The 27,437-nt window shown below is 36.1% G+C and overlaps 1 protein-coding gene across 1 annotated transcript in view; it reads left to right on the top strand.

Annotated features, from left to right (window-relative positions):
* Nucleotides 1–26,758, top strand: part of SELL (selectin L) — a 33,363-nt gene extending 6,605 nt beyond the window's left edge. The window contains exons 4-10 of the mRNA XM_012547658.3: nt 1,117–1,224; nt 2,457–2,642; nt 3,666–3,851; nt 9,084–9,269; nt 12,739–12,867; nt 23,106–23,124; nt 26,727–26,758. Coding sequence (XP_012403112.1) covers nt 1,117–1,224; nt 2,457–2,642; nt 3,666–3,851; nt 9,084–9,269; nt 12,739–12,867; nt 23,106–23,124; nt 26,727–26,742 — 830 coding nt within the window. The 3' untranslated portion in view covers nt 26,743–26,758. The remainder of the gene's footprint in view (nt 1–1,116; nt 1,225–2,456; nt 2,643–3,665; nt 3,852–9,083; nt 9,270–12,738; nt 12,868–23,105; nt 23,125–26,726) is intronic.
* The last annotated feature ends 679 nt before the right edge of the window (nt 26,759–27,437 follow it).

Raw genomic sequence — 27,437 nt, 5'->3', positions numbered from 1 at the left:
GTCTCTTACTCGGTAGCTGCCGGGGTAGGAAGGGGCGGAATTAAACTAGCCAAGGAAACTTTAAAGAAATGGGAGAGAATTCAGTACAAGTTGTGCAGCTTTTGGTTCAATCTAAGACAATTCCCTTCCTAGATCCATCTTGGAAATACCCGAACTGTACAGAGTAAAACCTGAATCATAACACTGATAAGTATTTCTGATCTTTGAGAATGTGTGCTCACAAGCACAAACTTTGTTTCTAAGAAACCAAGAAAAAGCTCTAAAAAGAATTGCAGCAAAAAGTGAAGGAGGTTGGGGGACAACTAGAAGAAAGATAGCTTATCTAATTATAGGACCTAGGAACTGAAACATAAAAACAGAGTGATCAAGTCACTAGTTTAATCTAAAAATTAGAAAACTTTCCATATCACTCTTAATGGACCTCCTTAGTAAACAATTATTTTCCCAAACCAAATGAAGATAATCAGAATTTCCCAAATACTTATATCGGAAGAATAACTAATCTGCACCAGAGTTCTAACTAGGGTGGAGTAACTGTGGCTTTATCCCAAGGTACTGAAATTTAGAGGGCACCAAAAGCACAACCCTAGGGGATGCTTCCTTCCCATAGAGAGCCACATTCTAAATGGGCTAATTCTAGGTACAAAAAAATTCCTATTTGTGGCTATGGTCTGGATATTATCAATTTGGAATTGGTTGTAATTGTAGGCAGGTTGGAAAGTTATCTTTGCAGTATCTATGAAGAAATGCATTGCTAAATAATTGAGCAACAAACACAAGACTACATAGGAGTATTTTTAAACCTGTGTGACCTTTTAAACCTAAAAATGTAAAAACTTAAGACTTCAGTCCATTGCATGCAAATGAATGGTGATCATTATAAATGATCTAGGAAAGTAGGGTCTAATAGAGATTTATATAATGTTATTAATAGGTTCTTGAGCATTCTATCTTACTTCTCTGGGTCTGAGTTTTTTAATTCCATAAAATAGATGGGCTAAACTCTGGTGACCCCCAAAGTCCTTGCTAGCATGACATTATAGGATTCTGTTTAATCTTGATGGTTATATGGACTCAAAAAGATTTAAACTTATTTTTCCTGACTTGTTTCTAAAGCTTCCTGTCAGCCTTTATCCTGTAGTGGCCATGGAGAATGTATAGAAACCATCAATAATTATACCTGCAAATGTGACTTGGGATATTACGGCCCTCAATGTGAGAATGGTAAGATCCTATCCTTTTCTTTCTTTGGCTTTGCCCAGTCTGGAGGTAAAGTTATGAGGGGAATTGTAATTGTCAGAGATGGTTGACACAGTCACAAAAGGCATTCAGGAAATTTCAGTAAGAAGGTTGCCTCTTTTGCAATACTTTTTATTTTTCTGTAAAGATTTTTTTTTCTGTAAAGATTTCATAAGTGACCACGAAGTTTCAACTGGTCAGGAAACAACCATATCATCCACCACTGAGAGACACACCCAATCAGAGAGAACAATCACCTTGTCAACCTTACTCTTTTATACATTTTCAAAGAGAAAGACAAGAAAATAGTGGGGAAAGTTCATGTAGGCACACAAGGAAAAAGCTATAGGTTTCTATGACTTTAGGGATAATCTTCCCAAGAGATGTCCTGTAAAGGACTATATTGAACGATAAGTTCAATAACCACATTAAGTGAAGAACTTTGCCTGAGGTTGTATAGATCATGAGAAATCAAACATCAGGATCCTCTTTGGGAATCTCTTTCTTATAGGATTAAATTGGATTTGGAGCTGGATTAAATGAATGCTAAGATTTCTTCTAGTTATCCTAGATCCCATGATCCTATACCAGAAAACCTTGCTAGATATTAGTTTTTATTTTCTGTAAGATGAGGAAGTTGAACAAGATGATTTTGGAGTGTTTTTTCCTGCCTCTGATATTCTATGATTATATAATTCTTCACCTGAGGATACAGTAGAACAGGATTGTATTGGCCATTTATCTCTTTCTATTTAATCTATGTTGTAATTTATCTCTCACTCATGATGCTTCTAATGATAGAAGCTCCTTATTTCATTATTCAGGACATAAATTGATGCTGAGAGGCAGTGTTGTCTAGTGGGTAGATAGCCAGCCTTGGAGTCAAGGTTTAAGTCATCTCTCTGTCATATGCTAGCTATATAATCCTGGAGGCACCTCTCAGTGCCACAGCACCTCTCTAAAACTATAAATTGAAGATTAGATGCTGATCTGCATTGACTAGTGAACTTTCCACACTGGGAGTTCTCTTTAAACAATGGAATCATAAGTCTGATTCTCACCTCTCCCTTTCTCTCTCTCCTTTCCCCTCCAAAAGCACATATTACTAGATGAACCTGTTAGCAAATTGTTTCTGGGGCCACTTCCAAGAAAATACATCTGGGTCTAGAAAAGTTCTCCAAAGCCACATAATGTCCATGTTTCTTTCTTCATTGAAGTGATTCAGTGTGAGTCTCTATGGGCACCAGATCTGGGAAGGATAAACTGCACTCATCCATTGGATGACTTCAGCTTCAGCTCCAAATGTACCTTTAGCTGCTTAGAAGGAAGGTACTTAGTAGGTTCTGAGGACACAACATGTGAGGCATCTGGGAACTGGTCATCTCTCCAGCCAGTATGTCAAGGTAGGCCATTTTGCCTGATGTCCTTTGATCTTCCACGATCTCTTTGACCTTTGCAACTGCTTTGCAAACCTCATTAAACAAACTAACCCTCCTGCATCCTCCATCAGTATCTCACTGTGGGAATCTTAAGTTTCCTTTAGAGATGAAGTATTAAAACCTGTTTCTTTCAGCAATGGCATGCCTCTGGGCAGATTACTTTCTTTTTCTTAGGTTTGCTTTTTTAATCAATAAAATGAAGGCATTAATCCAAGTTATCTTTTTAAGGCCTTTTACAGCTCTAATATTCTATGATAGTGAAATTTTCAAATCACAAAGGGCTTGATGTGAGTCAGATGCCATGCTCTGTTTTACAATAAAGTCCTCATTATCAAGGAAAACTACTATCATTCTGTTCACTTTTAAAAGAAATAACACAATCTTTTGCTCAGAGTTGAAATGTACTTCAAAACAACTTCTTAAAAACTTGGTACCCATGAGATAAAATTTTCACAAGAAATGAAATAATGGTTGGAAAAAAATTTATAGAGAAAGAATGATGAAAGCAACCAATAGGAATAAGAAATAGAAAGACTCCTGTAGCACAAAATAGTCACTAACATTTATATAGGACTTTTAAGATGTGCAAAATACTTTACAAGTATTATCTCATCCCCACAATAACTCTGGGAAGAGGGCAAAATCTGTAAAATAAGACAATGGGAATATTAATATTGACAGGAATATTATCCTATTTTATTGATGAGGGAATTGAGGCAGAGGGTAAGTTACCTGTTCAGGATCACACAGCTTATAAGTGTCTGGGACCACATTTGAACTCAAGAAAAACGCCTCAATCAGAGAAGGCACAAGGGTGGAGGTATCAACACCATGGGAAGACCACTGGGGGTGGAGTTATTCAGGAAGTCATGGGCTGGGCCAGGTTTGAAGAAGAGGTAGGTTGAAGGGGGGAAATACCAAAGTTGATAAATTTAGCAAAACAAAGCTTATTCTAAAAATGGTGTCCACATTTCCTTCTTTTTGAAGTGACTCAATGTGAGCCTTTGGCGGCTCCAGAATATGGAATGATGGAATGCATTCACCCCCTGGGAGAATTCAGCTTTACCTCCAAGTGTAAATTCAGCTGCTTAGAACAAATGGTATTAACAGGTACTGAGGAAACTACATGTGAAGCATCTGGAACTTGGTCATCTCCAAAGCCAACATGTCAAGGTGGGTAACATTTCAGGATGAATGGCTTCATAAATCCAGGCAGTACCATGTCTGAGCAATGGAAAAAGCACTATGAACCGACTAGGGCTGTACCTGTTCTCAAATGGAAAACTGCATGCAGAAGGTCCACTTTTAGATTACTTGAATGAGTTTTCAGTGACTAAAATACTTTAAAAGACTTTGGTACCTCTAGAAGGATTCATTGTAATAGACACCAAGAGCAGTTATATTATATGGTACCTTGGCACTTGTATTATAATCTTTCCAGCAGTCAATCATGTGAGCTTTAATTGATCATTTAGGCAACAGACATTTATTAAGGCTTTGCTGTTAGCCAGGTATTGTACTAAGCACCGAGAATACTAAGAAAAACAGTCTTCCCCTTCTAGGAATTCATTTTCCAATGGGAGAAACAGCACGTAAATAACTAAGGGCATACAAGAATAGGAGGTAATCTGACAGGAGAATAGTAATAACTGGCATTGCTATAGCATTGTAAGGCTTACAAATTGCTTTATAAATATTATCTCATATTAATTTCACACCAATCCCCGGAGGAAGGTATTATCATTATCACCATTATACAGATTAGGAAATTAAGGAAAACTTGACCAGGGTCATACAATCAATCTCTGAGGCTGCATTTGAATTTAGGTCTTCCAGATCCCAAATTCAGCCTTTTATCTATTGTGTCATCTAGCTGCCTAGGTGAGGAAGGCAATAGCAGTTGATAGCAAGTAAGGCTTCCAGTGAAAGGGAAAATTTGAGGTTAGTCTTTATTTTACTAACCCAATTGCTAAGTGTCTTAGGCAGACAGGTGATACAGTAGGTAGTGTGTTGGATCTGGAATCAGAAAGACCTGAACTCAAATATGACTTCAGTTACTCATTAGTTGTGTAACTCTGGACAAGTCATTTAGCCTTCAGTCTTCCCTCAAGTGTAAAATGAACTAGAAACGTTAATGGCAAACCCCTCCAATATCTAAATCCCAACAAAAATGCAAGGTCAGTTATCATGGAAGGCTAGACCTTCAGAGTTGGAAAGGGTTTCAGAAGCAATTTAAGCCTAATTTAGTAATTTAATATAGAAGATGAATCAGCTTTATAACATCTCTTGCAAGTGCTCATCTAGTCTTTGCTTGAATTTAGGGGAAGCCTCACTATCTCCTAAAGTAGTTCATTCTCATTTTGGATAGCTCTTAATGTTATGAATTTTTTTTCAGAGTTAATTTTCTATCTTTATTTTTTAAAATTCAAATATATGTAAAGATAGATTTCAGCAGTCATTGTTGTAAAACTTTGTGTTCCAATTTTTTCTCCCTTTTTCCCCTCTGCAAGGCAGCAAGTAATCTCATATAGGTTAAATATATGCATTTGTTTTAAACATATTTCCATATTTGTCATGTTGTACAAGAAAAATAAGACAAAAAGCAAAAAAAAAAAAAAAAAAAAAAAAAAAAAAAAAAAAAAAAAAAAAACCCATGAGAAAGAAAAACAAACAAAAAGGTGAAAATACTATGCTTTGATCCATATTCAGTCTCCAGATTTCTCTCTCTGGATGTGGATGGCATTTTCCATCCCAAGACTATTTGAATTGCCTTGAATCACCACATTGTTGAAAAGAGCCAAGTCAGTCACTGTTGATTAACATATAATCTTGTTGCTATTGTGTACAATGTTCTCTTGGTTTGGCTTGCTTTACTCAGCATCAGTTCATATAAGTAATGACATTTTATTTCTTATACTGAGCCAGAATACTTTGTTATTTCCTCTCTGTTATTTCCACCTATTCCTTCTAGTCTTGACAAGTATAACAAATTTATTTCCTCTTCCACACATTAGCCTTTAAAATAATTGAAGATAGTTATTGTGTCACCCATAAATCTTCCCTTCTATAGACTAATAAACATCTTCAGTTCTTCCAACAATCCACAAATGGCACTGTTTTCAATCATTTGTGATCTTGATTGCCCTCCCATCACACTCCAGTTTATCCATTTCCTCTCTAAAATGTGGTACCCACAACTGAACACAATATTGTAGATGCGGTGTGATCTGCAGAAAATTCTGAGGTACTCTTATCATTTGTTTCAGAGACCTCCTATCTTGGATGGATCTAGGTTTTCATTGCATAAATCATCTCTATTGGTGCTGATAAAGTTCTGTTTATGTCATTTGAGTCTGTGTGATTTTCACTGTTATGGATCTAGACCCTTTCACACTAATCTCAGGTCCTCTTTCAATTCTGGATCTGATGTTATATCCCTGAATTATATTTTAAGTCACTCAGAACTTGCATCTCAGATACTATGTCTGCCCCGATTTTATTGGCTTCATGACTCAATGCTGAGATTTTCCCAGGGGATTAGGATGGTGGGATTCTCTCATTTACTCTTTGGCAGCACCAGACATTGAAAGTGCCATTCAGGGGCAGTATAGACCCACTTCCCAACATAGTCAGCCACAAAGATCACAAAATGAAACATAGATACTATTACATGCCTAAAACTAGGTCATAATGTATGGTCCCAATTTCTGCTTGAGCTTGATACCCCTGATGTAGGATATAATAAGAGAACTAAGACATTCTATGACTCCAGAGGAGGGTGACATAACTTCTGATCGAGTGCATAAAACTTCATTAGAAAATATAAAGGCAAAAATGGGTATCAGATGATGTTGTAAACATAGGGGAGAGAGAAATGGCATGATGCAGGAATTATTTGAGCAATGAAAAGTATGTTTCAGTTGAAACATAGTACAAATGATGGAGAATAGGATGTGGTTGATAAATCCTCAAAATTGGATTAAGATTGTGGAGAGAATTAAATTCCTAGGGAATCTGGATTTTATTTAGCAACCATGGTAATAAATCTGTTTTTTAAGTAGGGAGAGAATATGATTAGAACTACATACTAAAGGAAAGTTAATCTGGCTATATGGTTGTGAAAGCAAGATATTAGAAATAGATGAGGTTGCTAAGAAATTGTGACATCATTGAAAGACCTTGGAGCTCCAGCTAGTTTAGTAACAGAGCGACTTAAGAGAATTGCTAGTGAACTATGCCTTCTACCTCTCAGCAAAGAGATAGTGAACAAATAACCCACATTACTAGAAACTCCCAGTGTGGTCACCCTCTTCAAGAATCCAGACAACCAAATTGCCAGGGCATGACCTTGGCAAGCTGAGATAAGAGGAATGACTCATATGATGTTATTAGGATGTAGATGTCACTGGTATTACGGTGTAAATTCATCACCACTCAAACCCTTTGGTTTCTCAGCAACCCAGAATCATGTAATGAGAGAGGTGGAAGAGACACCTATTGATATCCCCAATCCTTGTCATGTAAACTTTCTTTGAAGACATACAGGAAGAGGGAAGTTTCTACCTCCCTAGGAAGCCCGTTCCCCCTTCTGATAGTTCTAATCGATAGGATGTTTTTCCTTACCTCCAGTCTGAATTTAATTCTTAGAGATTTCTTCCTACTGGTCTTAGTTCTACCATGGGGTCCCAGGAATACAAGTATGTTCTCTAATGGGTTCAAGCAGGACAAGTCTGATCTCTATAAAGTTCAAGTAGAACAAATTTATGCTCATTTAATGTAGCAATCCTGTAAATATTTGAAAAGAGTCTTTTTCCCAATCTTTTCCTCTTCAGAATAAACTTTTTCAATTTCTTCAATTAATCTTCACATTGCATGATCTCAAGATCTCCTCTCTACTAACTTAGTTTTCCTTCTTTGCACACTTGACAGTCTATCATTGTCTTTCCTAAAATATTATGTCCAGACCCAAAATAATGATACCAATGTAACCTGACCAAGGTAGAGTAATCAGGTTGATGGACAGCAAAGAATTAAAAAGGAGATCAAGATTCATCAATGGTGATACCATTAACATCAATGTAGAAGTAAAAAGAAACAGGATTATTTTTATCTAGGGTGGGAAGAGGAAACATCAAGGGGGAGTTCAAATGTGTTGAGTTTGAGCTGTTAACAGTTCGTTTATGTTTGAGTTTTCCAGTATTTGAGAGATTTATGATTTTGTTGGTGTGAGTACTCCCTCCAATCAATTGATAAATATTTATTAAGTGCTTACTAGGTGTTTTGCAATGTGTTAAGAAACGGGGATACAGAGAAAAAGCAAAGATGGTTCTTGCCTTCAGAGAGTTTACATTTTAAGGGAAATGATGACATATGCATAAATTAGTATATACCAGATACAGAGTAGATGGTCTTAGAAGAAAAGCCACTAAAAATTAAGAGGCAAGGATGGGTGGGGAGGAAAAAAATCAAAACGGGGAATGTAAGAGTGTGAAATTGGGAGTGAACTTATTCCCTCCATTGACACAGATGACCAACCTTCTAATGTTAGCAGATCCTTTTTTGAGAGTTGAGATTTCATTGCCTTACAATTTGATGACAATGTCTACAAATTCAAGTAGGCTGGTCCTTGGACAACATATACATAGTCTATCCTGGGTTCCTATTGAAAGCTTTTTTTTTTTTTTTTGGTTATGGAATGACTTACCAGAGCTAGCATTTCACTAGTATAACTTTCAACATGTTGAGGAATCACAGTAGGACTTTAGTGGAGGAGAAAGATATCCAATAAATAATTAGGAATGTTAAGATCAGAACTTACAACAAGATTGTTGATGGGCATAAAGACTCTATGTGAGTGATTCACATAGAGATGTTAATTAAAGTTGTAAATCTGAGTAAGATCACCAGGGGAGGGGTTACAATGAGAAGTAAAGAAGACCAAGAGTAGAGCTTTGAGGGATGCTGATATGTACATGGTGGGATGAAGTGGAGATGGAGTTATTGAAGAAAGCAGAGAAAAAAGGGTAACAAGAAAAACAAATGATTCCAGCATATGGAAGCTAATGAAAAAATTAACATTAGCAAGTAAGCAATGTCAAATGTTTCCAAAATATGAAGAAGGATGAAGATAGAGAAAGGGCCATTGAACTGGGTAAAGATGAATTTGAAATGTTGTACGTAGGTATTCATGAGACAGAGATTTTCAGGAAAAAAAAATTAGAGGGTTAGATTTTGACCAAGAAGACAAAGATATACACTGGAGTAGGAGGCCATCTCTATACTTTATAGATAAAGAAACTGAAGTTAAGTAAATTCCCTATTTGTTTTGGGCAATTCTATATTGAAATTCATTAATCATAGAAAGTCTCTGCCAGATGAAATGTGTCCTTTCTTTTTCTGCTGCAGGAACTTACTGTGAGCCTTTGATGACTCCAGAACTGGGAAGTATGAACTGCACTCATCCCCTGGGATATTTCAATTTCAGTTCCAAGTGTACTTTCCGCTGCTTAGAGGGGATATCCTTAACAGGTGCTGCAGAAACTACATGTGAGACATCTGGAAATTGGTCATCTCCAAAGCCAGTATGTGAAGGTAGGTCACTGCTTAGATGTAGTGACTACATGGGGAGGGGGATAGAATCGACAGCAAGGAATATGTAAGCAGGGGTCCTCAAACTATGGCCCACAGATGCGGCAGCTGAGGACAATTATCCCCCTCACTCAGGGCTATGAAGTTTCTTTATTTAAAGGCCCCCAAAACAGAGTTTTTGTTTTTACTGTAGTCCAGCCTCCAACAGTCTGAGGGACAGTGAACTGGCCCCCTATTTAAAAAGTTTGAGGACCCCTGAATTGTTTATAACCCTGGTTGGTCAATCCTGCCTGACCTCTTACCTTTAGCATCTGCAGGGCTTTATAATGGACACTTTTAAAGATTTATTCTATGTTTAGTCAAATTGCATAGTATACTGATCTTTGACCTTGGCATTCCATGACCTGTCTCTGTGCTTCTTTCAGGGTTGGAATGTATTTTCTCTCTTGAAATTCCTCATTTCCTTCCATGTGAAACTCATGAACTATCTATAATAAGAAGGTTTTTTTTTTCCTTTTCTGATTTCCTGAGGTATTAATTTCTCCTCAGACAAGCCAGGGTCATTTACCAGTTTACACACTATAATTTCTTAGAAGAATGTAAATTCCTAGAGAGGAATAGATTATCTCATTTTTATATTTGTATTATTAGTACTTAGCATAATTTTTGACATACATAGTATATATTTAATATTTGGGGAGGTAAGTTTGAGTTATTTGACTATATAGTGATAATTTCATCTTCTTTTTGTTTATTAGTAGTTCTGGATATATCTCTCTCTGACCATTTTCTTTGATGAAGCTTGTCTTTCTCTTCTCCTTACTATTTCTGGAACTTTATAATTGCTTTGGAATTTTTTGAAAAAATACTATTTCCTACTTTGCCATCAGGAAATTGTCTTTTCTGGTAGGTCAAAAACATTTGTTTTACTCTCTCTTGTCAAATTTGCGATCATCACCATCGTCATCATCATCTCCTCCTCATTAGTCTCTCCTTCTCCTCATTAGTCTCTCCTCCTCCTCCTCCTTCTCCTCCTCCTCCTCCTCCTTCTTCCCTTCTCCTTTTCTTCCTCCTCCTTTTTCTCATCCTTTTTTGTTTTTCCTCCTCCTCCTCCTCCTTCTCATCTTCCTCCTTATCGCTTTCTGTTTTTCTGTGTGTCTATCATGTCAAAGAAAGTTAAAAATTCTATTGTGCTCTGTTTTAGCCTTTTTTCTTCTACCTTGATTAGTATCTGACTAAATTCTGTGTTGGTTGGTACAGGAAAGTGGTTAGAACACTTGTGAGAAATCAATATTAATGTGGTCCATTTCAATGTGTTTTAAAGTAAAATTGTAACAAGGCATGGACCTCTGTCCCCTGCCTCATAGAATTGTGCACAAAAATTTGAGGCCAGAGATGCTTTGAACAGCTTATTGAGTGATCATTCTGTGTAATGTGTATGTATGAGTCTTCACCATTTAAAGGGATGGGCTTGAGTATAAGTTCCATGATTACAAGTGCTTGAGGGACAAGATTAAATTTAGAAAAACATTTGACAGAAATGAGGTATTTTTCCTTTATGAGAACAAGTCCTATTATGTGCAGTGAGGATTTAAATAATAACCATCTTGACTAGTAGTGTAGGTGAAAGGATCAGTCATCTCTCTACTTGCTACAAAATTTCCTTATTCATGTTCATCCCAGATTCTAAGGCAATAAAAGGATATATTTTGATACTTCCTTACTTGTTATTAGAATTATATATACCTAATTAATCAATTGATTCTGATACGCTCAAATTAAATATATTATGTTTGATATGAGAGTTATTTAAGTTATTATGATTTATTATGTATATTGTTAAATATTCATTATTACATAATTTAATACTCTATTAGAAATTTCTTTTCCATAAACTTTTGCTTATCTTTCTTCTCTTCTCACACCTTGTTCCTCTTCTTCTCCTCTTTCTTCTTGTCTTCGTCACTTTCTCTCTCTGAATCTGTTTCTCTATCTTTCTGTCAAAGTCCAAGATATTTGTCTGTTCATTTGAGAGAGGAACAGGGGTTGTTCCCCTTGGGGTGGGGAGTTTGCAGATAAACACTTCCCAAATTTTCTTTTCTTAGCTCTCTCCTCCTTCTCCTTTTTCTCATCCTTTTTTCCTTTCCCCCCTCCTCCTCCTTCTCCTCATCTTCCTCCTTATCTCTTTCTGTTTTTCTGTGTGTCTATCATGTCAAAGAAAGTTAAAAATTCTATTGTGTTCTGTTTTAGCCTTTTTTCTTCTAGCTTGATCATCCTCACTTTACCATGTCTCTCAGTTCCTGACCACTTTTTATTCCTGAGTGACTAAAGCAAATATTTGAATATCAAAACATTTACCTAAAAGTGTTTATAGAGACGAATGGTTAGAGAGAACACATTCTTCTCTCAGAAATTCTTAACTCTTCCCCTAATAGTTTCTGAAAGATGGAGTTTTTCTTTTGCTACCGACAAGGACAAGTAGAGAAAGGAACAGATTGCCATTTAGTATGTTCAGGGTTAGAGCTTCTGCTCATTGTAACAATAGCTAACATTTATTTACATAGCCCTTTGAGATTTGCAAGATGCTTTACATATATCTCATTAGATCTTTACAAAGATTAGGAAGAGCAAGTGATATTATAATCTCCAAGTTACACATGAGGCATAGAGACAAGTAGTGATTTGCCCAGAATCACAGAGCCAGTGAGTATCTAAAGAAGAAGCCAACTTAAGTCCTTTCGACTCATGTTCACTTGCCAATGCAACTCTCTATGGAAGTTTCAATTGATGGAAATCAAAAAGCCAAAAGTGATGGGAAGTTGATGAACTATCCTCTGACTGTTGTCCAACTTCTCTTAGACCCAATTTAATTTCTTTCAGTCCCTGATCACACCGCCATGCTAACTTAAATGGCTTATATTATAATAACACAATTTCTCATTTTCTTTGGACATTTAGTTGCATGTCTTAGATCAGTGGCATTTCTGAAGCCATGTATGTTGTCCCATTACTATTCATGCCCCTTCCTCCCAATTCTGACGTGGTGACATGTGGAATCCACCAAGCATCCTTGGGTGGAAATACAAGAAATCTTTCTTCCTGAAATCCCTAGAAAAGAACTCTCTTGGAAAGACTAGTGTTTCATGGGTCATAGGTCAAAAACCCACAGATCTAGGCAAAGAATAGTTTGAATTGGTGCATCTCATACCTGCACTTGTCTCTACCTTTCCTTGCTACTTTCTTTATCTAGCATATAGAGACAAGTTAGAAAATATATTGCTACTTATACAATGAACTCTGCATAAAGTATTAGAAGTCTCCAGAATAGGATCAAGGGAAACAAAATGTACTATAGAGGAAAGTGGATTTAAAGATGAAGAAACTTTAGAGGTCATTTACACATGAATATTCATACCACCAAAGGATAATATGATTGCTGTGTCATGCGTGTCTTGTTGTTTTTCTTTTTTAGGGTTAAGAAATATTCTATCACCTATCAAAGAGGGTAATTACAATCCTATCTTCATTCCTCTGGGAATTGTAGTCACTTCTCTTTGTGGGCTGGCATTTATCATCTGGCTGGCAAGGAAGCTAAAGAAAGGTATGAGAATTTAATCTTCTATGTGGAAATCAGAAAGAATTATAGAAACACAGAAAGGAAGTGAAAATATAAAAATTAATATTACTTCTAGTTTCTTCTGTATTAATTCTGCAATGTAATTGATTTATATGCATTTTATAATTGTTCCTGCATATCTTAAGACACCTTGCTCTGAGTTAGTTTAAAGGTATAATTAGCAGAGAAACTGTTATCTATCATATCTTATCTTTAAAGCCCTACATAAATTCAGTATTTTTTTTTTTACAATAAATACTGTTCATCCTTGCTTGTACTTGTATAATTAAGGAGGGTCTTATCTTCCAAACAAAACATAGGCTCCAGGGAGTCTATTAACAAGGTCTGTCAGATATGGATAGGTCCCATAACACAATTAACATTCTTTTATTGTCAAACAATACTAGCTCTACATGAATGCTAGCTCATTTTCTTTAAATACCCATCATGTCTCGATTCCCAAGATTTTTTTCCCCTATAACCAATTACAATGTTTTCCCCCTCTACCCAACTTGTACTTCCTCAAATTATATTAAGGCTGGTGAGCCCTACTTCAGGGTCTTTGATCACTGAGACAGATAATTGATCCAATTTATTGGTTATTGCCATCCTAACTAATAAATTGGTCATGCTCAGATCATTTACTTTAATTTTTAAATCCAAGTGAAGAAATCACAAAAGCCTTAGGAAACTGAACACAGTACATTCAGATTAAAGTCTCAACTAGGAAATAACATGGCTCCAGCTTCTATAAAGAGCAGTTGGCCTTAGAAACAGTTAGAAATTCAAGAGTTCTGCCCCCATGCTCATAACTTGTAGAACCAATAAACTGCATGTTGCAATTTAATTAATATGTAAGTGGTGTAAATTGTGGATGGAAAATAAGTAATCCTAGCTCTTGTTTTTCTGCCTTTTCATTCTAAAAATTCATTGAGATAGGATTCAACTCAATAAACATTAATTAGGAGCCTACAACAGGAAAACTTTAGGCGAGGTTTTAGGAGATACCAAGATAAAACAAGAAACAATTTCTTATTTCATGGAGATTATTGGAGGACAGAACAATTTCAAATATCACAACAATGCAAGTTATAGTATGATAAATAGATTTTACTTTGACACAGGAAATTCCCTTTGTCAATGCAAGCAGCAAATTCTCTGTCTAAAGTATTAAACTGTGATTTATTCTGGGTCACAAAGCCAATCTTGTTAAAAATGAGACTTGCACCTGGATTTTCTTGGTTTTGAAGTCAACTTTCCAAAGTCTATACTAGAGTCATCAAATATAAGATCAGTTGGCTACATGTGGTTCATAATACTCCTGGGTAGGGGCCAAACCATTTAAAAATGTAATTGGGAAATATTTAGCAAAAGGAATAAAAATAAAATAAAACATAAATAGTATCACATTTTTAAAACTAAGTCATTAGGTGGTCCACAGTGATCCTTATGTATGGATTACAGGTGCACATTTCTATCACTGTCCCATTCCATGCTACTTTTCTAAGCACATAGGAAAAATCTAAAGCAAAATGCTTTAACAAATTTTAAAGGTATTGCTTCATCATGATACGATAAACAGAGAAATGATTCTGCTATTTACTATGATGTGACCTTGGGCAGTCAATCAATAAACAAACATATTTTGGCCAGATACCCTGAAGAATTTCCTCTCTGAATTGATTTTTTTAGACTAGGTAGAAGAGGGCATTCTTTGCCTTATTTTTTACCTAGTCTTAAGCACTGAATGGGTGTTGCCTTAGTCAAACTGAGATCTGGGACAATCCTTGACTTAAAAAGGCCAAGGTCTCTTACTGTATCCAGGGCCATCTCCAGTACTCATGGTCTGCATCTTACCACTGGTCCCAGACAGCTCCCAAGAAGAAAATGCTAAAGATGATCTTGCACAGCCTTTCCTCACTTAAATTCATTTCACCTGCAAGTCATGGCATCACCTTTCTAATGTCTTGTCCCTCTTCAAGAATAAAGTCACACATGACAAAAAATGACAAAAACTATGTTTCAGGCAGTAGATATGCAAAAAACAAAAGTGAAACAGTCTATATACTCAAAGAGTTTGCATTCTACTGGGGGAAAAATTATGTAAAGATAATAAAAGGTGATTTTTAAAAAGGGGGATGACACTAGCAGCATGGAGAGTTAGGAAACGTCTCTTGGAGACAATAGTTCTTAAACTGAGGCTTGAAGGAGCCTAGGGATTCTGAGAAGTGAAATGTATTCCCAGAATTAGGGATAGCCAATGAAAAGTCAAAGAGACAGTAGATGGGATATAATAAATAACATTATAATATATATAAAGGAATAATAACTAATAAAGGAATAATAAAAATAGTTTTGATTGGACCCTTGGATATGTAAAAGGCAGTAATGTAAAAGAATGCTAGGGAGGTAGGTTGGGACCAGGTTATGAAAGATTTCAAAAGTGCACAGAGGAGTTTATATTTGATTCTACAGGTAATGGGGAGCCATTGAAGTTTACTGAGGAGGAGAGTAACATGGTCCAAATTTTCTTTGGGAAAATCACTTTAGTAGTGGTGTGTGTGGATGAATTAGCATGGGGATAGCTCTGAGGCAAGGCCGCTAATTATGAAGTTATTGTGATAATTTAGGTGAGAAGTGGTTAAGGCCTGAACTAGGGTAGTGGTATGTGGATAGAGGGATAGGCTTATGTCATGTTGTAGAGGTAGAAATAAAAAGCTTTGACAACTGACTGGATATGTGGGATAAGTGAAAATGGGGAAAGAAGTATGATACCAAAGTTTTGAACTCAAGTGAATGGAAAGATACTCTCCAAATAAGTGGGGAAACTGGGAGGAAAGAACTGAAATGAATACTATTTAGTTCTGATTTAGACCCATGAGATTCAAAGGCCTATAGGACAATTAGTTTGAAGAATTTAGTAGGAGCTTTTGGGTCCCTGTTGACATTTGACTGCCTAAGTTTGATATGGGAGTGGAGATCGGAGAGAGACTGGGGTGAATCTACTTATATGGGAGTCATCTATATGTAACTAAATACATGGGTGCTGATAAAGTCACCAAGTAAAAGCTTGGAGGGAGAGAAGATAAGGGGGAATAAGACAGAGCCTTCACAGTGAATCCTGAATTAAAGATAGGAATATTATACAATGATCAAATAAAGGAATGATCCATTGTGTAGGAGAGGACCAAGAAAGAGCAATGTTCCAAAATCCCAATGAAGGTACTCAAAAGTGTCAGATACTGCAGAGGTCAATAAGTAGAAGATTAAGAAAAGATCATCAGATTTGACAATGTAGAGATCTTTGGTAAGAATTGAATAATAGGATTCGAAAACAGAGAGATTGCTACGTAGTTGAGTGGTGATAGGGAGGAGACGAAGTAGAAGAAATAATTGTATAATTAGATGGCTTCTTTTAGGAGTCTGGGAAAGAGAGAAGATGCAGAACTATGGTTAAAGGTTTTGGTGGACATTTTTTTCTCTTTTTTTGAATAAGTGAAACTTGGGTGTGTTTGAAAACAACAGGGAAGGAAACAGCAGATAGGGAGAGATTAAAGATTGGAGAGAGGTGATGATTGTGGGGGAAATCTGTGGGATCACGGATATGCATATATTGTTTGGTCTAGTCTAATAGCATAAAAATTCTAGGTCAGAAAGTCGGCAATGGTATATTTTTTTTAAATAATAGCTTTTCATTTAGAAAGTATATGCAAAGAGAGTTTTCAACATTCACCCTTGCAAAACTTTGCATTCTAATTTTTTCTCCCTTCCTTTCCCCTACTCCTTTCCTAGATAGCAAATAATCTAACATAGGTCAAACATGTGCAATTCTTTTAAACATATTTCCACATTTATCATGCTGCACAAAAATAATCAGATAAAAAAGAAAAAAATGAGAAAAAAAGCAAACTACAAAAAGGTGAAAATACTATGTTGTGATCCACTTTCAGTACCCATAGTCTTCTCTCTGGATACAGATGGCTCTCTACATCACAAGTCTATTGGAACTGGCCTGAATAACCTCATTGTTGAAAAGAACCATACCCAACACAGTTGATCATCACATAATTTTGTTGCTGCTGTGTACAATGTTCTCTTGGTTCTACTCTTTTCACTAAGTATCAGTTCATGTAAGTCTCTCCAGGCCTTTCTGAAATCATCCTGCTGATCAGTTCTTATAGAATAATAATATTCCATAACTTATTCAGCCATTCTCCAACTGATGGGCATCTACTCAGTTTCCAATTCTTTGCCACTACAAAAAGGGCTGTTACAAATATTTTTGTGCACATGGGTTCTTTTCCTTTTTTAATGATTTCTTTGGAAGCAGAGCCAGTAAAATCATAGATTATGCACAGTTTGATGCCCTTTGAGCAGAGTTCCAAATTGCTTTCCAGAATGATTGGATGCGTTCACAACTCCACCAACAATGTATTAGTGTAATAGTGTACTTTGACAGCACTTTCTAAGCATTTCCTTATTGTTTCAGCATATGGCAGCCTATTATTATTATTAATATATATTTTTGGCTTAATCTGGAGTTAATTAACCTATGTATGTAGGGAAATTCCTTAATATCTGATTTATACTTTATGAATATATTCAGGCCTCAGTGAGAGAGAACCAACTTGAGATTAAAGAGCTTAAATTTGCAACACACCCAATCATCTGATACACCTGGAATATATTACTTGGGCAATGGAAGCAAATTCCAGATTTTTTTTTTTTTTTTTTTTGCCAAATCCTGAATTAAAAGAATTGGGTTAGTGGATGAAAAGTTACTGACTTCAGTTTTATCATACCTTACTGCAATCTAGGCTCTCTGTGAGAGGAAAAGGATGGGAAGAGATAGGAAAAGGAAAAGATGACAGAAGAAGACAGAAGGGTGGGGTCAGACGAACCAAAGTAGTTTATACCTGCTCAGAGAGGGTAAAGCAGAATCGAAAGCCACCAAAATAGAAAAAAATCTGAGTACCACTCCCAAACCTCTGACACACCTCATCTTTTAAGTATCTTAACTTGACACTTACCCTGAAGTGTTAGTTAAACCTGCTATGTAATTTCTATTATAAAATGAATCACCTTTGATGTTTTGTCAGCACATTTAACAACAGACCACTTAACCTGGTTAGCAGAAAAAAAATACAAGACAGTGAAATTAAGTTGTTCATTTAAAAGAAAGCCTTCACATGGTTCATTGGTGAGTGCAGATCACCCCCTGCCCTTTATTTTGGCAAATGTTGCTTTCACACTGAGTTGCTATTTGAAATTCCTCAATAACTAACCTGCTATTATTCAGTCTGTTCATAAAATTGTTCCTTTTAAAAGTGATTTTCAATCAGTGGGTTCCCACGAAGACTGTTTAGGTCATCCAGGTTACTCATGCAATGGTCCAAACAAGCATAAATCATTCTGGGCAAGTGTTTCAATCAGGGTGAGAGGGAAGTTGAGTGGTACTCTGGATAAAGGTTTTTGGTTTTTTTTGTTTTTTGTTTTTTGTTTTTTTACAAATTTACTAAATTCATCTAAGGCGCCGAGATTAATGTGGTCACTATTACCAAACTGAGAGTATATGCCCTCAGGTATTTGTCAAGGGAGGAGAGAGGAAGGAAGATTGTTATGAAATTCTTCACCAGAGGAGACTGCATCCACCAGCCCCCACTATTACCCGCTCTATGCCCACCTACATGAGGCAGAATGGCTGATTGCAATAGATGTTAGCCCTGGAATTGGAATCTTGATTCAAAACCATCCCTAATTCAAATCCCAGACTCTGACAATGTTACTGACTTTGTAACTTTAGGACATTCACTTAACTATTTGAAGCATATGTGAAATGGGACTAGGGAGATTAGATTAGATGATCTTTAAGGACCTTTCCAGATCTAAATTTATAATCCAGTTTGAAAAAGATGAGGTTATAGTAGATGATATTCAAATATTCTTCCAATCTTAAATCTATGATTATATGATCTTAATATCTCCTGCAACCTAGAATAAGAAGGTTAAGGAGTGGGGAGCTTCTATGTTTTATGTCTGGGAGGATCTATATTTTCTCCTGGCAATAGGTTGTCCGCTAAAAACAACCATTGAAGTAATTATTTGCCTAAGTAGTCTTTAAAGACTTTTAATGAGGAGATAACTTGCTTCTACATTTCAATCATCTTATTTCCATCCATTTCCATCATTTTAAACTCACATGAACAATCTGAGCTTGTGTTATCCAATAAGAAGTTTAGCTAAAATTGAAATTGGCAGAATGAGAAAGGTGGTAAGTTGTTTATTCAGTTTTCTCCCCCAGAGTCATTTCTGAACAAGATCTCAGACGGATAGTGTAATGACTGTCGTGCCACCGCTGTGGGAATTTCAAAGTGGGGGCAAACAGGAAACAGATAACAGCTAGACTGGTTACAGTTATGCCAATGAAAAGAAAAGACGCCCAGAAAGATCACAGAATTCTTAGTTAGTTAGGACTGTCATAAAATCACATATAAAAAGCTCAAATTTAGGGGGGAAATGTTCCCTACCAGATTATAATCTCTTTAAGTACAAGGATCATGCCTTACTCATTCTCCTTCCTTTTCACAGAACTTGATAAAGTGCATTGCACATAGTAGTGCCAAGAAATATTTGTTGAGTTGAATTCTAACATAGGTAGTCTCAATTTATTAATAGGCTACATTTTTAAAGAGTTTCTTTATAAGCAAATTGGAACTCAGAATAGGTTTCTCTATAACAAGAATGTTGCAAATGATGGTTAGTAAATTAGATCTGAGGTGGTTATTTAATTGAAATGTAATTGAAATATGGTCCATATGCCATGAAAAACAGTGAACGATTATGTTGCAAATAGAGCATAGTTCAGTTATGATACGGACAAGCCTGGGAACTTAATCAGTTTATAACATTGCTTTTCTGTGAAGAAAAAAAAAACACAATCCTGTGGTACAGGAAGTAAGGAAATGTGGAAGTTCTAGAATCTGTCTTTCTCCTCTTCCTTTTGCAGGAAGTTAGGAGGAAAAGGAGTTTGAATCAAAGAAAAGGACCTGGTAGAACAGAGAAAGTGACTAAAAGGTTTGAGGAGTCTTAGAGAACTGAATGTGCTGAGGAAATCTGGGAGGAAATGTGAAAAACTGAAGGGAGGGAGATACAAGTATGGAAATTATAGTTTGATTGAAAGGTTCAATTCCCATAAAACTCTTCAAAGCTCCGCTTAGCACCCTTAACCAGGCTGAGACTCTTGGGATCTAGTCTGGGACTATTTTCTTTTCTCTGCCTCCCTCAATGAACATTCCCACTAGGATGGAACATAATAATGTCAGTAATATTTCCCTTTTTGATCCCCAGTCCATTATGAGAACATAGTAAGGTACCAGAAGCATGTCTTTATTCTTACCCTATAATTAGCTGCCTTCCTTTTACATAATAAGAGGGGGATATCATGGATTGAAGAAAACTTTTCATTCACTTGTATCACAGGAATTGGCTGAGCATACCCACAAATCAGAACTTATACTTTCTATCATCAATAAGTATGAGAGAAGAAAATTGAGGCAGAGGTGCTTTAGGGACAATTTTTTTTGACTCATTAGTAACAGAACTAAAATAAAAACTCATATCCCCATCCAGATGTAGTCTGAATCCACCACTGGCATTCATTCAAACTAATGCAATGTTGTGAACCAATACACAGGTTGAGAATAGTGCTTGAAACTAAACACATGCCCACTTAGTTCCCTTTTCTCTAAAAATAAGCTCTCTTTATAGGACTGAGCTTTTATTGACATACAGCTGTAGCTTTCTCTTTTTTTTCATTTGAGAGAAAAGCACATGAAAACAAGAAACAAAATTTGTAATGAATGAATATAAAAACAATTGTTCAATGCTTGTTAAGTATAAAGCAGTAGAAATACAAACTTGAGGAGCTCACATTCTAATAGAGGAGATAACATGTATCAGAGGTCAGATATAAATCAGACACAGTATAGCAGAAGAACAGAATGTTATACGCTTTTGTTAATACTTTTTTTCCAGTGATAAAATCACAAGGTTTGCTCTTTGCCTGTCGGTTAAGGTTTTTGAGGGCAGAAACCTTTGTTTTTGTCTATTTATCCTTAATAACCAACAGTTGTTAGATTAGTTACACTTATGGCAATGAAGAGAAGCTCAGAGAGATCATGGAGTTCATAGGTACTTTGGGCTACCATAAAACAGTAGGTGGAACAATTAGGTTGTATTATAGTGAATAGAGTGCTAGGCTTGAAGTACAGAAGACACCTTTCCAAGTGAAAATCTGGCCTCAGACTTAGTAGCTCCATGACCTTGGCAATGCATTTACTCTTTTTGCTTCAATCTCTCATTTGCAAAATGAGCTGGAGATGGAAATGGCAATCCATTCTAGTAACTTTGCCAAGAAAACCCCAAATGGGTTTAGTTGCTAATTAGTATTTGCTTAATACTAATAATAATAGTAGTTGCTTAATAGATGCTTTTTGAATGAGTGTATTATTTGCACCTGACGCACATTATTAACAAAGTGCATACTGGGCAGAAATTTTTTCCTGGGGCTATTTCTACTAAGATCTTTTGCTCTAGCTTCCCCCAAAACTAGTTCTTTTTAAAATTTGTTTTTTTAAAAAAATTTAGAGACACCATGTGTTCTTGTTTTCTTTTTTTCTGGTTATGCATGTACATTATTTTTTTAAATGCACATTTTTTAATGAAATATGTTGGGAGGGAAAATAAGAACAAAAAAGAAAAACTATGAGAGGAAAAAAAAACAAAAAAAGGAAAAAAATGAACATAGCATGTGGTTTACACTCAGTTTCTAGTTCTCTTTCTGGATGCAGATGATGTTTTCTATCCAAAGTTTATTGGGATTGCCTTGGATCACTGAACTGCTGAGAAGAACCAAGTCTTTCATAGTTGATTATTGACCAATTTTGCTGTTATTGTATACAATGTATTCCTGGTTTTGTTTGTTTCATTCAGTAGCATTTCATATAAATTTTTCCAGGCCTTTCTAAAATCAGCTTGTTCATCATTTCTTAGAGAACAATAATATTCCATTATTTTCATATACCACAACTTATTCAGCCATTCCCCAATTAATGGGCATCTACTCATTTTCCAGTTCTTTGCCTCTACAAAAGAAGCTGCTACATTTTTGCACATGTGGGTCTATTTTCCTCCTTTATGATTTCCTTAGGATACAGAACCCAGTAGTAGCACTGCTGAATCAAAGGGTATGCAAAGTTTTATAGGCCTTTGGCCATAGTAGAATTAGAGTTCTTAAACCAGATTTCATGGATCCCTAATGGATCTGTGGATAGATAACAGGGAATTCATTAGCCTACATGAGAAAAAACAAATTTTTATTCAATATAGTTTTTTTCTTTTGTAATCCTCTAGATTTTTTATGCATTTAAAAGCATGATTCTGAGAAAGGTACATAGTTTTTTTTTTCCAGACTGCCAAAGATTTCCATGATACTAAAAAATTTTAAAAGCTCTATTCTAGAGCAAAAGTTGGTTCCAAAAGATGAGAATTTTAGAGCTTGAGATGACCTAGTCCAATTCTCTCATTTTATATATGAGGAAGCTAATATTTAGACAAATTAAGAGATAAAATAATCTGTTCAAACAAGGTTATTCAAGAGCAGGGAGCAAAGTCAAAATTTGAAACCTCATTCTCTGATTTCAAACATAGGGGTCTTCCATTGTGTAACAGTTTCTAAGAAGGCTCAAGCATTGTCATTCTGAGTCAGACCCATGAGTCCCATCCAGCCTAGTATTCCTAATCACTTTGAGTATTTAGAATTTAGTTCTTCAATGAGTCCCAAGTTCTCATTTTACAGATGAGTTTTAGAGCAGTTGGGTGACGACCCAATTGCCCATGGCCTCAACCCAAGTCTTCTGACTCCAAACTTACCCCATCATTCATCATTACCTGTAGTCAAATTCTTATAATAGTACTAATGGTTAGATCCAATTTATTAGGTCTCTTATTTAATATCTCTATCCAGTGTGCTTAAAATAAAAATATTCCAGGTTCAGTACTGTTTGTAGAGTAGAAACTTAGTAAAGGTTTATTGAATTGGATTTTTAAAAATGGTTGGAGATGGAAAGGGAAAGGTCTCCTTAATAAAAAGTATGATGCAGCTTGGTATCATTTTCTGCTCTATTTTGTTAATGACATTTGTTTCTTTATTCTCCCATTGACAGGCAAGAAGTCCACTAAAAGGTAAGTCTCTTTCTTCAGGAAACATTCTCTATTGAGATATTTTGTAATCTGCCATCTCTGATTGGTCCTTGCTTTGCTAAGGATGTTTTCTTAACTATAACTGAGCTGATCATTCATGCTTTACAAAAAAGGTACAGGCTTCTGGCCCAACTGAAGGTAGCAGGTGGAGTTGACAAGTATGTCATTGGTGTTTATGGAACATACATCATGTATATTTATGGAATAAGATACAATGAACAAAATCCGTAAAACTCATCTGTTTACAGTAAGGATATGTTTGTATGATGTATCTTAAATCTGGAGACCCTTTCTAGACTGTCCAAGATTTCCTTTGGAAGAAAACAGTTCTAGGGAGTTATTTTTGCCCGCCTTAAAGTAAGATGAATGCCCAAATTTAGGATCCATGTAAATATTAACTTTGATTTAACATTAAAAATTCATTCACAAGAGGGATTGCTAAATTGCCTTTCTTTAGGTTTCAGGGTAATGGATAAAAGCTTTTGTTTTTTGAGATTTTAGGAAGAAACATGTTAGAGAAAAAGAATTGTTGAGATGAGAATTCAGAAGCGTCCTAATTGGTCACATAGAGAGTATTCCAGATCTCTGGGAAATCTAGGACTGAGCCTAGACCACAGAAGGGCAACTTTTGTCTCAATGGGTTTAGTAAATATAACTTGCTTATACAGATGGTTTCTCTCCCCTCCCCCTCTCCCCACCTTATTTCCCTCCCACCATCTTTGTGGGTCATGTGGGAATGGCAGGGCTTGAAATTGATAACATCTATAGATTTGTTTCCTGGCCACACCCAACGTGTGAAAGATTTGCCTGGTATCAGGGGCAAACTGCCACCTGCAAAAGCCCCAGCTACTGAAATTGCTCCTAAATGAAAACAATTCAATTAATTAAGATTTATTCATTTCCCTTGAAGAAAAAATGGACAAGCAGTCAGCAAATGTAAATGTATCGGTATTCAATCAAAATAAAAATGTGATAGAATTGTAAATTCCAGAAAACAAATTAATCCTCACACTGCGATTCTGGAGTTACCAGAGTAAGCTATGGCAGGTGGCATGGGTTAGTACTAGAGCCCTGGTCTTGAAATCAGGAAGAACCAAGCTTAAATCCTACCTCTGACACTAATGTCAACTGTAGGATTTCAATCAACCAAAAGTACTTATTTATTAAGGCCCTACTATCTGCCAGACACTGCTAACCAATGGAGGTACAAAAAGAGGCAAAAATAGTCCCTATCCTCAATTTCTCTAAGCCTCCCCCAATTCCCTAATAGTTGACTGAGCTTTGTCTGTGGGAGCTAGACTTCACTCTTAGGAAATTGTGGACTCCTAAAAAATTATTTTGTATTAGATTCTGTGCATTTTGTAGCTACTAATTTGAATCAATGTTGTGCCCTCACCCCTAGAAAAAGGTCAACTTTTAAAATTTGCCAATGGAAAACCAATTAGTAACTGTTCAAGGAGTGAAGAAAAAATATTTTTCAGCTTGGAATGGATAAAAGCTGGGTAGCTGATTAAGGAAGAGGAACAGAAACCCCACCAAAATTGCACAGACTCGAACTAGGCTTGATGACCTACAGGGACTTTTGGGGCTCTTCTCAGACGAAGAAGGGGAAATCAGGAAGAAGAAGAAATCAGTGAGAGTCAAAACCAACAGTGGCGGTTTTGGTCTCAAAAAGCTACTTTGACTTGGATTTGTAGTGGAATTGATTTGAGATGGTGATAGATTTAGTTTCATATAATAGATAATAGTTTTTTTGAAGTAGAATTGTACCATATTCCTGGAAAGGTCAAAGGGGAACCAATAAAGCAAGTCTTGAGGCCACAGTCAAATCAGTACCCAGGTTCCCAGACCCTGCATTCATTATGAACTTTAGCTGTTCAAGGGCAGCTGCAAACATGTTTGCCAGCTAAAGATCAAAGCTCTCAGGAAAGAAAAAAAAAACACAAAGCACAAAACCCCAAGTTTCAGCAACACCCTCATCTGATGTTGGGCATTGTATCTTCCTGTGTGTCTTGTCTCTCAAGTTATCATTTGCCTGGGTAGTATAGAGAAACCCAACTGGAAACCCAGCAAGGTAGTAAATAGAATTTGTTCACATACGAGTCAAAATAGACCAAGGGTAAAACCACAAATGCCCAGGAAGTCAAAGAGTTTGAATAGACATCATCCAGCCAATAGAGGTGAAAGGAAGCTTGATGACATTCAGCTCACAACCCTTGATATTATCAGAAATTAATTAAGTTTATGTGGAACTAGGAGTGGAGTTTTTTGAATACTGGCTGAATAGCATTATTTTTACCATTTGCTTCTTCTATTTCCTCCACCCAACCCTTTTTTTTGGAGCATTGAACAATCATTTCAGTTTTGGGGGGAGAAATAAAGTTTTTGAGTTCAGAGGTTACAATAAAGTTCAGAGGTCATGTAAGAGGAATTGTAGAAAGAGCACAGAACTGGTAATCTTGGGGAACTCAGTTTGACTCTCAGCTCAACTCTCAGCTTGACTTCTCACTGACAGTGTGACTCTAAAATACAATGAACTTTTTGAGGCTGGCTTGCTTTGTCTAAGACTTCCCCATTCAGTTTATGCCTTCCTGCTTGGAATGGCCTCCCATCCCTTCTCCATCTATTAAAAAACCTACCCAGTTTACATCCCTCCATCCTTTTTATGAACTCTTTCTTCAACATTTCTGCCTAAAGGTTTTTGAATTTCAATAATACTTTCTATTTGTCCTATTCGTTTGTTACTTTTGCATTTTTTTTAGCATTATTATTATTTTTCTTGCACAGACATTTAGTTCCCCAACCAGATGGATGGTAAGATTTTTGAAAAGAGGGACAAGTTTTATACTTCTTTATATTTTCCACCACACTTGGCACAATGCCTTGCATTGTCAGTACTCAAGAGATAATAATTGATAGACTGGAAAGCCAATCAGCAAGCATTGATTACTGACTATTGATTGACTACATAGCTTAAACATATCACTTTCAGTTCAATTCAATAAACACTCATTATGAATTTGTTCAATTCCAGATGCTAGAAATATAAAACCAAATTAGTCCTGTAAAATTATTATATATCCTGTATCTATGAAATTACAAGTTTTTTCCTCTTATCCCTAGCTCAGTCCTTATTCTTATCCTTAATACTTCCCTTTCAGGGTTGTTGTGAGTCTCAAAAGAGAAAATGTGTGTAAAGAAAGGGATCTACAAACTTTAAAACATTTATATTCAACATAAATGTCAAAGTAAATGAAGTAGCTTGCTGGAGGACACAGAGAGATTTGAGAGCCAGGAAGAGCTGAGAGGCAGTTCCTCCTCTGACTACTGGCTAAGGAACAAGAGCAAGCTGCTTCAATTCTCCAACTTCCCTTGACTCTACAAGAGTATAAGTTTCAGAGAACTTGATGATCTGCTTTGGCAGAGGGAGTTTCCACACTGGGAGTTCCTTATCCCAATCCAAACACAGGTCCAGTCCAAAATAAAAATTCTCTCTAGTATTTTCTATAGGATTTATATGAAAGGTCCTAGGGATATTTAATCTCATGTTTAATTCACAATCTCCTTTTTTTTTCCTTTGGCAGGCCTGATGCATACTAAATTGTTACTTACTAGAGAAAAAACTGAAGAACTATCAGACCCTTTAACTAACTTTGTGAAAAAGGACTAGAAGTTTGGTTTGAATCGTCTGCATTGGAAAATGATATTGGTGGTGTTTTTCTCCATATCAATGAATCATCCCCACTGTGTCCATTTTGATTTGGTTTATTATTTTCTTTGGTTACTATGTACAGTCAAGACTCATAGGTTTGTTATCTTGTATATTTTTATATCTATGCATTTCTCAAAAAATCATTTTGGATTTCAAGAAGAAGAGATTATTTTGAAAAATAAAGAGATGGAAAAGTCCAATGCCAATTTTGTTTTGCAAATTGAATAAAATTCTGTTCTATAGCAGGTCTCATCTGATCATAGATTTGATAGATGGTAGTGGAGAGACAACTGGGTAAGGATTCCAAAGACATGAGTTCTGGTTCCATTTCAGAAGCTTGCTTTAAGCAAGTCACCTAGTATTGTTTAATCTCAATTTACTCTTCTGTGATATTGATATGATTACATTTATAATGAGAGGCAGAATCATGTGGTGGTGGTTAGGAGGTAAGCTTTGGAGTAAAGAAGACCCGCCTCTGACATGTTTAGGCTGTGTGACCATAGACAAACCATTTATCTCTTCAGTATCCAGGGCTTCTTCCTAAGAGGAAAGTTTGCAGCAGAGTTGGAGGGAATTCCCACAC

Source organism: Sarcophilus harrisii, chromosome 4, assembly GCF_902635505.1.
Source record: "Sarcophilus harrisii chromosome 4, mSarHar1.11, whole genome shotgun sequence".
Classification (NCBI taxonomy): domain Eukaryota; kingdom Metazoa; phylum Chordata; class Mammalia; order Dasyuromorphia; family Dasyuridae; genus Sarcophilus; species Sarcophilus harrisii.
The sequence above is the reverse complement of the archived record's forward strand: the minus strand, read 5'-3'. Positions and strand labels throughout refer to the sequence as shown.